Genomic DNA, 13,054 nt, shown 5'->3' with positions numbered 1-13,054 from the left:
AGGCACTATATTGGGTTTTAAAAAAAAGTAAACTAATAGTGATAAATACAAAGGAAAGTCAAAATAATACAGTAAATGTGGAGTTTATAGAATACAGTATCTACCGGACTCAAAGCCCTATCTCAAAGCCCTGAATGAAGTTAAATGGAACTACATTTGGCAAAGTAGTCACAGATAGCAGAACCTGTTCTGTTGACAGAAGGAATATTTGATCCTGCATAATATAGCTGTACTCTACTCTTTGCCCTAGTCTACACTTGCAAGTTGTACTGAAATAACTGTATCGGTGAGGAGTGTCATATTTTTACAGCTATCGTTATACTGGGACAAGCCTTCATGTGGATGCAGTTATACAGGTATAAAGGTGCCTTGCCATGCTTTACTGGTATAAGAACTTTTGTACCGCCATAGCTGCAGCCTCACGAGAGTGGTTGTAGAGCTTTAACTGTACTGGTTAAGCATTACAGCTTTTATGACTGTAGTAAGAAAAAGGCTCAAAATCTTTATCCTTGTCCTAGAACAGCACCAGATGAAGGCAGAGTTGGCCTGTTTAAGGTTCTGTTAGAAAGGACAGGTGGGAATACTGGTACCTTTAATTTAGCTCCAGCGAGCCTAACAGTTGCATCACTGTCTTCTCTCGGGATCTGAAATCAGTGGAGCATCACTAGTTTATCATTATTTCCTTCACTATCTGTATTTGTGTCTATTGAGCTATATGTTTGCAGTCTAGTGAAAATGGCAAGCACAGTAGTGCCAACCTTCCAGGATTGTCCTGGAGTCTCCATGAGCTAAAGATTAGTCTTTAATTAAAGATTAAGTCTTGTGAGCAAAGCTCCAGGGTTACATTGAGCCAAAATTGATAATGTATAGCTGCCTGATGTCTGCATTTGAGTTGATATAAGAAAATGTGTGTGTTTACCACTTGGGATTTTTGTGGGTGCTTAATACAGAAGATTTTGGATACAAGCTGCTGTCTTTGGACTGGCAAAAATTATATTCACTAGAATATTTGGTTCTGTTGGCTTTGAAGAAACAGACTGTCCCAATGGTCTGCTGCTGTTAGTATTTTGTACTGCTCCATGAGAGACCAGGTTTGACTGATACTCAGCCAAAGAACAGAGGGCTGCCCAAAACCTCCTGTCTGACCAGTCAGAAAGCAAAATTGCTGGACTTCAAAGAGTCTCGGTACCTATCTGCTAAAAGTTTGGAAGCTGCATCATGGAGCCTTAAGAGTGGGGTGCGAAGTGGGAGGGAATTGGGAGAATCTGAAGATTTGGACAAAAACCCTGCAAATCTCCCTGGTAATAAATGTGGGAACTAAGGGAAAATTAAAGCCTGGTACAGTGGGACTGCTTCAGCTCATTTTTTTTCTTCTTCCCCTTTTCAGGGTCTGAACATAATCTTCCACGTAGCCTTGGCACTCCTAAAGGTAAGAAATTAATTTTAACCCTTTTGTTAAATATTCACTGTATCACAGGTTTGCTTAATTGAAGATGTCAAATCATCTGATAACACCACCTTGAAAGGCAATAGTGGTTGGTCTCTCAGAGTTAACATGGAGGAAAACAAATATATTGTAAAGGGTCAGGTTGGGGGAGAGTGGTCCTTAAAAATGTGAGCTTTGTTGTTTGTATTAACAAGGGCATCATTTATGAAGACTAGGGAATAGTAACACCCAGCCAAAGTTTGAACCCCTGGATTTCATACTTGAGGTCTGCCTAAAGCCCATGCCCTTAACTGCAACAGAGTTTGAGTTGCTTGCAGCTTTGCCTTTGGGGAGGGAGTTTGTTATAAAAAGAGGGAGGCAGGTGATTAAGAATAACAAAGGCTGGGCATTCAAGTAATTGAAGGATCATTAGATCATCATGAAAACATTGCCAGGTACTCCAACTAAAAAATATGGGTAAAAAAGAATAGGAATAAGTATTGTGCTGCTGGGATTTGCATTTGGACCACTGCTGTTAAACCTATAAATGTTCTTGAAAAAGGGGGTAAACAGTGACTAATCCAAAGCTGACTGCAAAGAGTTATAGAGGGATCTCACAAAACCAGGTGATTGGGCAACAGAAGGGCAGATGGAATTTGGTGTTGATAAATGCCGAGTAATGCACATGGAAAAATATAATCCTAGCTATAGATACAAAAATGACAGGGTCTAAAATAGCTGTTACTAGTCAAGAAAGAGATCTTAGAATCCTTGTGGATAGTTCCCTGAAAACATCTGTTCAATGTGCAGTGGCAGTCTAAAAACTAAAAAGCTAACAGAATATTGGCAGTCGTTAGGAAATCAATAGATAGTAAGACAAAATACCATATTGCCTCTATATAAAGTCATTGTATGCCCACATCTTGAATGCTGTATGCAGATCTGGTCACCCCATCTAAAAAAGATTATTGTATTTGGAAAAGGTACAGAAAGCGCAAGAGAAATGATTACGGGGTAAAGAACAGCTTCCATATGAGGAGTGATTAACAAGACTTGGGCTTTTCATCTTAGAAAAGAAATGACTAACGGGTGAGGGGATATGTTACAGGTCTAGAAAATCATGAATGGTGTGGAAAAATAGAATAAGGAAATGTTATCCATTCCTTCACTAACATTACACAAGACGCTGACCCAATTACATTTCTGGGCAGCAAATTTACAACAAACAAAATAGTGACAGACAATGGATCATGATGATTGCTTTTTCTGCTTTGTCCTTCTGAAACACCTGGCACTGGCCACTGTTGGAAGACAGAATACAGGGCTTGATGGACCATTGGTCTGACCCAGCATGGCCATTCTGATACTTTTATATAGAGCTGAAGTGTACTACCTGCTGCTGTAACCCAGTAAACCCCACACCCCTTCCACAGCTGAGTTAGAGCTAAGGATTCCTGACGGGGTGGGTCTCTCTCCACAAATTTAGTAACAAAGTAAGAATATATATTACAATTTTAAGGCTAACCAGTGTCCCTTAAGTGTCTTGCCACTAGAAGTCAGATTATGCTAGTTAGAGCTGAGCGGGTCTAATATTGATTTAATTTTCTTTCTTTTATGTAGGAATTAGATAGAGTGCTTCTGTCAGCTAACTGCTAAGCTGACTGCCAAAAAAAGTAGAGTTTTCCAGTGCCTTAGTAGCCCCTGGATAGAGATGATGCATGTGTGGCATGCACGCTGTGAAAACTGAGTTTCATTTTGTCAAGAAGGATTGTGGGAGAGAGTTGGAGCACTAGCAGCAACTGAGTAGGCTGCTAGCTTGCCTCTACAAGACAGGGCCACTAGGGTTTTGCCTCTGTCTTTGGTCATGCCAGCTAACTTGAGTTACTAGTATGGTAGTACATTAGACAGGAGTTTTTGAGTGTGAATGGGAGTCAGATTAATAGGGTTTCTTGAACTATAACATGAATCAGCTTCCCAGTAAAGACAAGCCCTCCAAGAGGAAAAGTGATTTTTATCAAGAGTGTTGAATACTTTTTTGTTTTGATTTTGTTACTGCTTGTTTAACACTGACTATGCCTAATGAACAAGTAATAGGAACGTTTCCTTTTTCAAAGATTCAGCATCCCATTATAGCAATGAAGGGCTGAGAGAGTTCCTAATCCACTTCTTTGGGTTTTCTAAGGGGGACCGTCAACAAGGAAGATATGTGAGACTTCAAACATGAAAGTCAAGCACAATGATCCAAGGATTCCAGTAGATTTGTTTTGAAGTCAACAGTTCTTACATGTTTTCCCCAAATACCTCATAATTCCCAGTGTCACCAGGAAGAGCAAGTGGGACAAAGTGTTATTGATAGCCCAAAACTGGACTGAACAGCTCTGGTTCTTGGATCTCATGGATCTAGAGTTGGACCTTGAAGTCTCAGGGTATGTCTACACTACAGCGCTAATTTGAACTAACTTAGTTCGAATTAGTTAATTCGAACTAAGCTAATTCGAATTAGCGCATCTAGACCTAAAAACTAGTTCGAATTAGCATTTTGCTAATTCGAACTAGCATGTCCACATTGAGTGGACCCTGAACAGAGGTTAAGGATGGCCGGAAGCAGTGCCGCCAGGGCATCAGAGTAGGACTTAGAGTGTGGAGCTGCTGTCTCAGGCTAGCCGAGGGCTGTGCTTAAAGGGACCCGACCCCCACCCCGGACAGACAGTTCTCAGGGGTGCCCCGCTTGCAAAGCAGTCCTGGCTTGGAGTGCCCTGAGAGCCCACACTCGGAACATCACAGCACTCGGCCATCAGCCCGGCTGCACTTGCCGCAGGCTGCCATCTGGGGGGAGGGGACAATCGGGGGGCTGCAGGAGAACTTCCACCCCGAGCAGCCCACAGAGCCAGCCCAGTCCTCCCCATCGGGGGCTCGTACCCAATTCCTCCCTCACCTCCTTCCACTTACCCCTCCCTAGCCCCCCTTCCTGATGTACAAAATAAAGGACACGTGTGGTCAAAAATAGAATCTCTCTTTATTGAACAAAACTGGGGGAGACTGGGAAGAGGAGGTGGGAGAGGGGAAGAGAGAGGCTGGGAGAGGGGAGGGCAACTACAATGATCAGGGGTTTGGAACAGGTCCCATATGAAGAGAGGCTAAAGAGACTGGGACTTTTCAGCTTAGAGAAGAGGAGACGGAGGGGGGATATGATAGAGGTCTCTAAAAGTATGAGTGGTGTGGAGAGGGTGCATAAAGAAAAGTTCTTCATTAGTTCCCATAATAGAAGGACTAGAGGACACCAAAGGAAAGGAATGGGTAGCAGGCTTCAAACTAGTAACAGAAAGTTATTCTTCACAAAGCAAATAGTCAACCTGTGGAACTCCTTGCTGCAGGAGGCTGTGAAGGCTAGAACTATAACAGAGTTTAAAGAGAAGTTAGATCAATTCATGGAGGTTGGGTCCATGGAGTGCTATTAGCCAGGGGGTAGGAATGGTGTCCCTGCCCAAAGTTTGTGGAAGGCTGGAGAGGGATGGCACGAGACAAATGGCTTGGTCACTGTCTTTGGTCCATCCCCTCCAGGGTTCCTAGTGTTGGCTGCTGTCGGCAGACAGGCTACTGGAGTAGATGGACCTTTGGTTTGACCCAGTACGGCCATTCTAAGTTCAGGGCTCAGGGTTGGGGGTCTCAGTGGACCACCTTGATTTTCATGCAAACCTGCTCCTGGGTGGCCAGGCTGGCAGCTATCCTGCCCTAGACGGCCACTTTCCTGTGCCTAGTGCGGAGGTCGTGGACGAGGTCCATGATGTCTGCACTAGACCAGGTGGGTGCCCACCTCTTGCGGTCCTGGGCAGGCTCCCGAGAGCCGCCAGCATGGTCCCGGGAAGAGGCGGAGGGCTGGGGGGCATCGGGTGGCTGGCTTGAGCCGTGCCAGGTGCAGGGTCTGCTGGCTGGGTGCTGGCAGGCTTGCACCTGGCACGGGCACCGTAGCCAGCCCGTGCCCCTTTAAGGGCTCCGGGGCCAGGAGGGGAGCATACGAGTTTCCCTGGTGGTGCCCAGAGTGGCCACCAGGGAAAGCTGGGGAGGGCTAGCCTCCCAGTAGTTCGAATTAAGGGGCTACACAGCCTTTAATTCGAACTAGTAAGTTCGAACTAGGCTTAGTCCTCGTGGAATGAGGTTTACCTAGTTCGAACTGAGCACTCCGCTAGTTCGAATTAAGTTCGAGCTAGCGGAGCGCTAGTGTAGCGCCTATCAAAGTTAATTCGAACTAATGTCCGTTAGTTCGAATTAACTTTGCAGTGTAGACATACCCTCACTTCTTAGTTTCCTTATTGCATTCTCTCAGGATTGAAACTGTATGCTTCATATGTAAGTTGCTCAGTCTTGCAAGTTGGCTACTGGCCTGTCAGGAGGTTTCAGTTCTGACTGTTCCACAGATGTTTAGGAGATCATTTCATAGACAGTTACTTGTGCTGAAATAGAATAGGATTCCTGTATGGATTTCCCAGAATTAATGAGTTCCAAATCCTGATAGCCGATCCCTATATCCTTACCCAAAATTTGTTTTACTAAAATAGCCTTTTATTTCCATTTTAATCAGCTTATTACTTTACCTGTCTTCTTCCCTACATCTCATTTGACTCTGAGAGAGATTAGATTATACACTGAGAGCTCTTACTTATTTTCTAGATAAGACAAAGCCAATTAATTAAACTCTTAGACTACTCATAGTTTGTGGAGCTAAAGCTAGGGGCCCATTTATCTCATGATGGTGTCTCTCTAAACTAATTGGATTACATGTACACATGTGCTTCAACCTGGCAGTCATTCCACTATTTGGAGTATTGGAACATACTCTGCTACATCCAAAGCTGTTTCAGTTGCATGCCTCCATGATATTTCTATCTCAGATTCGTGGGTAGACTTCTGGCAGTGTTTTATCACCATCTTGATTAGGATTACGTGACATGGTTTTTAAAACATCGGCTGTCACACGTCTCCAGCAGAAGTACTTCCACCATCGCTATCACTTGTGCAGCTGAGCTGATATTAGCAACGCTAGTAAGTTTCTAGAGAATTTCTCAAGTGTATGCAAGGGCCATTGTGCCATGTTGGGAAAAGGATTGAACCCATAAACATCGATCTTTAGAAAGGCCATGTTATGATTAAGGAGACTTCTTGTTTTAAATAATTAGCGCTAATTATGTGCAACATAAAACACTCATTCTAATTACTTGATTATCTTCCTTGACAACTGAGTCAGTTCTTTATTTGGCTACTCCAGAAAATTAGAAAGGAAAACTTTTAAGAAGGTATTCTGGAATCACTTTAATATAAGCACTTAACAAGCATAAGACCTGCTAAATCGAACACAGAAGGCTCCCCCATCGGCAGCCAGCACTTCTGTGCGGCACTCCCAACGGTCTCCCACTTTGTGGACAGCGGGAAAACTTGAATCAAGGTGCATTGACACTAGCTATGTAATTAATGTATCTGTATTTTAATTCGACCTTCCCATTTAGTGTAGACCTGTCCCCGAGGAACTGGTTCCTTACCACAGCTGGAGCTGGACGCTGCTTCTCACTCAACAGCTCTGGGGTCTTGGCCTAGGTAGACCTCACCCTGGGCCTAAATTAATGGCAACTTTAGGATGTTTTCTCCTCTGTGATCTTTGGGGGTGATTTCTAATTTTAGGAATCATTAATCAACAGGCTATTAAAGAGTCTTTACCCAGTAAATGTCATTTCTTCCTGCATCCATGAGGAACATTCAGGGCAGACCTCCTGTAAATTACCAACCGAATTATAACTCTGCTCCTGAACTGTTTGGTAGCTTAGTAAATGTCATTACTCTACCAGGTGCCTAGATGAAAACTGAGCTGTTGCTAGAGTTTAAAGTAGCAGTGAAGCTCCTCAGACCAATAACCCACTTAGAAGCTTCAGGGAACACATGATAGTCACGGGGATCAGAGATGAATCTGCTTCCGTCCCCCACACACATTCAAAGCAAGGCACGGATGATTAGAAACAATCGGGTTTCGGTTGCCTTTTTCTGAACAACAGCCGCTGGCCAGTGCCATAGACCCCCAGAGCTGATGGAATATTAGTTTGATCCGGAACAGGAAACAGAATGTTGAAGGAATAAACAGTCCTCCTCTTTGCTGTGTGAACAAGCGGAGAATTTTCTTCTCAGCAGTACCTGTTGGGTCATCTGTGGAACCCCCTGGCATGGCCCCTTCCTGGTGCAGTATATAGGACACTGCCGACTCCCATCCCACCCCACCCTCTCTGTTCCTTCTTACACCTAGAGATGGTTGCTGGAAATTCCTCATGCTTTTGATGTGTAAGCACTTTCTTGGTATCACTGTTTGTTAGTTGTTCAGTTAGTTTAGAGCAGGGGTGGCCAACAAGTTAGAAACTAAGAGCCAAAACAGCTATGGATAGAGTGCAAAGAGCCACGTATTATATATTTATTTTTATCTATCTATCTAGATAGGTATAGTACACAAAATATAGTGATAAAAATAATGTTACAGGACATTTCGGACAAGAGCCCTTCCTCAGCTGTGTTAACAGAGTGCTGTGTTGATAAGTTATTATTTCAAATTTTTGTTCCAGAAGGTGCTTAAAACATAACATTCATTCCAAAGGGTTCCAAAGTTCCAAGACTGGGTGGAACTGAGGGAATGACAAAATACATTTGTTGATATCTTAATGAGAGCAAGTTGCAACTCTGAAAATGTTGTCAATATACCTCAGGAGGAGATTGGGTTTGTTGCCAGAAAACTGTTGAAAAAACATCTTCTCTACAAATCCCACAAATAGACAGGCATAAGAAGGTCCCATTATAGTCCCTGTACTAACACCTCTTACTTGAGAGTAGAAGTTTGAATTAAAAGTGAAGCAATTTAATGTAAGCACAGGCGCAGCCAGTCTTAAAAGAATATCAGTAGACAGGGCTGGCTTTAGGAAGTGCGGGGCCCAATTCGAACAGTTTTGGCGGGACCTCCCCACCCAGGATTTTTTTTTGAGCGAAAAAAAAAACAACCTTCACTGCAAACCACAACCACACGCAAATATCACATCAGAAGTAGATCTGATCAAAATGTGTATCAATATAGTTGAACATTTTTTTTTAAAAGCCATCCTTTATTATGCAAAATTTTACACAAAATTAAATCAGTTGCCTTAAGTGTAGGTCAAATATTTTCAATTGCAAACTATCTAATCTTTTCAATAAAATTTAAAGTTTGATTTTAAAAAAGTTACCAGAGAGCGTTGCAGTTTTCTGTTATATTGTTTTACTTTTTAAATAGCAAAAATGGAGTCTTTGTTAAGAAAGTGTCAGTTCTGTGGTCAAATTCCAGTCCTTAGTGATTTCAGCACCAATGATTTCACTAGGTAATATGATACCTCACCACCATTGCCTCCTTTGCACTGCCCTTCAACACATTGCCTGCATATTGAGTCCAAGGTCAGTCTACACAAGATTTTATCAATAATTTTTGCTCAAGCGATCACTAAGACAAGACAAGGACTCTCAATTGAATCGTGTCAGCTCTGCCTTTAAACACTGGATGTAAAGTGTCAGATACAATTGAGGACTCCCAAATAGACTCTACACCACCAGAAATAAAACCTGTTTCCATCTTTTGTGACTTTCAGTTAGATGTGACTCGCTATCCTCTGCGTAGTGTTCAAGTTATGGTAGACCCTAAGCCAGGTCATATTAAGTTCAGGTCTTTTTTCCTTTTAATCATACAACATGGATTACAACATTTCATTCTCCCAGCTCCAAGTCTTAAGTGAATTTCAACCCAAAAGAGCCAAAATTGATCACCTTGACACAGCAAGTGTGTCTACTGGTCTCTGTGGCAAAGTAGGTATGTCTATATAAATAAGTAATAGAGATGTAGCCGTCAACACACATAAAAAGGACAAATCAAATTTCAGAACAAATTTCATTAGCTCACAGACATTTACCTTCCCCTCCTCATCCCCCCTCTGTTCTGAAATTTGATTTGTCCTTTTTATATGTGTTCACTTTTTTTAATCGTATCCCTTTGGTATATATGGTCATGCCAATTTTCTTCCACAATTTGATCTGAGGAAGTGCGTCTGGCCCACAAAAGCTCATCACCTAATAAACCATCTCGTTAGTTTTTAAAGTGCTACATAGTCCTGTTTTTTGTTTCAGCTAGACTAGCCTAACACGGCTACATCTCTATTACTTATTTATATAGACATACCTAATCTACTGAAGGGAGAAACCTTTCTAAATTCACCAATCAAAGAGCAGTATTGCCAACCCAAAAATCACAAGGAAAGCCTACATAAAATTATGAGAATGGTCTACAAATCATAAGATTTTTTTAAAAATAAAACATGTTGGATTTTTATTGGCCTTTTGTTTCTTGAGTATGTAGGGTTCATGTTTTAAAGCTTTCCTCCTTAGCTGTAAGGCCCAGAAGTATAGAGAACTTTTTTTAAATGAAAGCTGAGATTCCTACATAATCAACTGACTCCAGGCCTTTAGAAAAACACCAAATGTTTTGAGGCTCATGGTAAAACAATGGAGGAATTCTTGTGAACCCATGCTTTGCCCACAGTATAAATTAAAGAAACCCACAATATCTTCTCCACTAAACATCCTAATGAGATACTGCAAACAGTAAACTGAATTCAGCAGCTCCTGATATGAACAGGTATCTACCTAGTTTTTCATATTTGAGATGGGTTACCAGGAATCATACATGACAATATGAAATCTTTCCACTCTCAAGTCAGCATATTCACAAAGCACCTATAATTTTGATCCATGCATTTATTGGATAGTGAAAGAGAAAGGAGGGGAATTAGTGTAGATAAATGTTCAAATTAAAAAAAAAAAAAAAAGCCTGAAGGAATTAGGACTGGGCTCCTACATCTCACGTTCAGAACTGACTAGGACACTTATGATCAGATTTCCAAAGGTGTGTACAGATCTTTGAACATCCGAGTTAGCAACTGTCTCTTTAGGAGCTTAATTACCTTTGAAAATCTGAGCTTAGATTTCCAAGTCCAATTTTCAGAAATGAATTGTCACTCAAGTGCTTTTGAAAATTTTAACTGGGGGCCTAAAGAGACAAAAATAGACAAAAGGCAGGAGATATGGTATTCCTTTTAAAAACGTGTGACATCTATTTTAAACTAAATTTTATATTATTTTTCTCCCAGGGGCAACTGACCCCTCCGGCCCCCTCACTACGTCACTGCCGCCCCTCCTGCAGATCTATCATCTTATGCATGTGAAGATCTGAGAGAGCCATTCCATGAATCTGCAGTTAGTGTCTGTGGCGCCTGCTTCTGGGTAGTGTCTCAATGCTGCCACATTCACCTCGAAAGAGGGAGCTTCCCCAAGCAGGCTCTTGCTGCAGATCCCCAAGGCATCCACAAGTCCAGTCTCCTTTGAATGAGCCCACTTCCCCAGGGCTCATTGATCTTGGATCTGGCTTCCATCCCCTCTCCAACCCTAACAACTGCCCAGAGGTGCTCACCTTCCGCCTTATACATTCCCACCTCATTCACCCCACAGGGACAGTCTGTGCCTCACTTGTCCTAGGGACTATTCTACCAAGATGTAATACAAAGTTTCCATGTAAAAGGACTCACTACAAAGCTAAAAACTTCAATGAGAGAATGATTAATACAGAGATGGGTCTACATCTGCTGCAGGGAGATACCTCTACCTGCCTACACCCCTCTCTCCCAGAGTCTACAGCCCCATTGCAAAGCGGGGGAGTGGAAGGAAAGAGGCTGAGGCCCATCAACGGGACTGAAGCAGTCATGAGCAAGCCATGCCTAGGAGCCATTCTCCTGTCCATTGCTGGTGCAGTGTTGCTTCAGGCACGCTGAAATGCATTCATCCCTAGGGTGGGCTGGACAGCTGTTTAACACCTGAATAAGGTTTCAGGAAGGGGGGCAGTGCGGGCTGCCTTCCTGTAGAGCCCCCATCAGAACTACTGTGCCCTCCTGGCTTAGGAAAAGAATAAACAGGAGGATTGGAAATTAACCCACCCAGTCTCACGTCCCCGAGGCAGGGAATGAGCCATCTACATTAGGCCCCAGCTGGAGTATCATGTCCAGTTCTGGGCACCACATTTCAGGAAACGTGGAGAAACTGGAGAAAGTCCAGAGAAGATCAACACAAATGATGAAAGGTCTAGAAAACATGAGATATGAGTCAAGGCTGAAGAAAGTAGGCTTGTTTACCTTTGAAAAGAGAAGATCTAGAAGGGACCAGGTGCAGGGGCGCGGGGCCTGATTCTACCGAATCGGTCGAATCGGCCTAAGGCCGGCCCTTTCAGTAGATGGGTTCTTAACAGTTTGATCAGCGAGGAAAAATAAACCACAATGTTATTTCTTGCCTTGCATATTACAGTTTTTGACTCAGACTTTTGGCAATCCTTGCTTTCAACAATCCTCTTCAGATTGGGCCTATATTTGGTTGAGGCCACTCGATGTAATTCCCTCACGTGTGTGTCAGTTAGAATAGATAGATGCTTCGATATCACTTTTCAATGTAGAAAAAACTGACTCAGAAAGGTATGTTGACCCAAATATTGACAATAGTCTGAGCGCAGCCTGTTTAGTATTGGGGTATTTTTTCATTGGTACAGTTTTCCAGAACTCAAGTGTGTTTTCCTTTAGAAAAGACTTCAATCTATCGTCCTCTGACAGTTCAGTCATCTCAATCTGAGAAGCTGCTTCGTCTGTGATTAACGGAGCTTTCAAACAGTCAGCCTCGCAGTGAAAAGGTCGACCAGGAATATAATCTGTGGCCTTTTCAATTGTAGATCATAGAATCTTTCCAAGAAACTATCTTGAAGTTTTTCGATCAATGTTGCATACCGTGCTGTGTTTTTTTTCAAGGCTTCAGCTGCTTGTTGATCCGTATTTAACAATGAAGGAAAATGTGTTAGTTCCCACCTTTGAAGTTGAGCCTTGAACAGCTTTAGTTTGTTGACAAATGCAAATACACTTTGCATCAGGTCAGGCAGCATCTTTAATTTCCCTTGTAGGTCCAGGTTGAGTCTGTCCAGATGACACAGCATGTCCACCAGAAATGCCAAATCTAAACCCAATGCGGATCTGAGAGCTCAGGATATTCCTTATGCTTCTCTTCCATGAACAGTGTCACAGCATCCAAAAGTTCACAAAATGAAACAGCACTTTGTCTTTTGAAAGACACCTTACAGTACAGTGCAGTGACAGGTCTCCTGGAAGACCTTGGTCGAGCTCAGCAATGAGATTCTTGAATTGTCTGTGGTTAAGAGCATGTGTGCGAATATAATTGACAATTTCTAGCACGGGTTTCATTACGTGGTCTAAATTCAGGTTTTGAGACACCAGTTGCTCCTAATGGATGATGCAGTGAAACGTCCAGAACTCAGGGAACCTGTAGTCAGCTCTGCATAGCCCCACAAGTCCATTCATAGATCCGATCATAGACGGTGCCCCATCCATTGCTGTTGCTGCAAGTTGCGGTAAAGGCAGATTTGTTTTTGCAAACACTTCCATCAATGTTTCTTTCACATCAGTGCCACAGGTTCTTTCTTTTAACGGTACAATATCCAGGAGTTCTTCGTTGATTACACAATCCTCCGACACC

The 13,054-nt window shown here is 42.6% G+C and overlaps 1 protein-coding gene across 6 annotated transcripts in view; it reads left to right on the top strand.

Moving 5' to 3' along the window:
- RABGAP1L (RAB GTPase activating protein 1 like) overlaps nt 1–13,054 on the top strand; it is a 414,231-nt gene that overhangs the window by 286,390 nt on the left and 114,787 nt on the right. For all 6 annotated transcript variants that reach the window (XM_075936918.1, XM_075936919.1, XM_075936921.1 and 3 more), the window contains one exon: nt 1,388–1,429. In XM_075936918.1, coding sequence (XP_075793033.1) covers nt 1,388–1,429 — 42 coding nt within the window. The remainder of the gene's footprint in view (nt 1–1,387; nt 1,430–13,054) is intronic.

The sequence above is a fragment of the Pelodiscus sinensis genome, chromosome 9 (genome assembly GCF_049634645.1).
Source record: "Pelodiscus sinensis isolate JC-2024 chromosome 9, ASM4963464v1, whole genome shotgun sequence".
In the NCBI taxonomy this organism is placed as follows: Eukaryota; Metazoa; Chordata; order Testudines; family Trionychidae; genus Pelodiscus; species Pelodiscus sinensis.
This window is presented reverse-complemented; position numbering and strand designations above follow the sequence as displayed.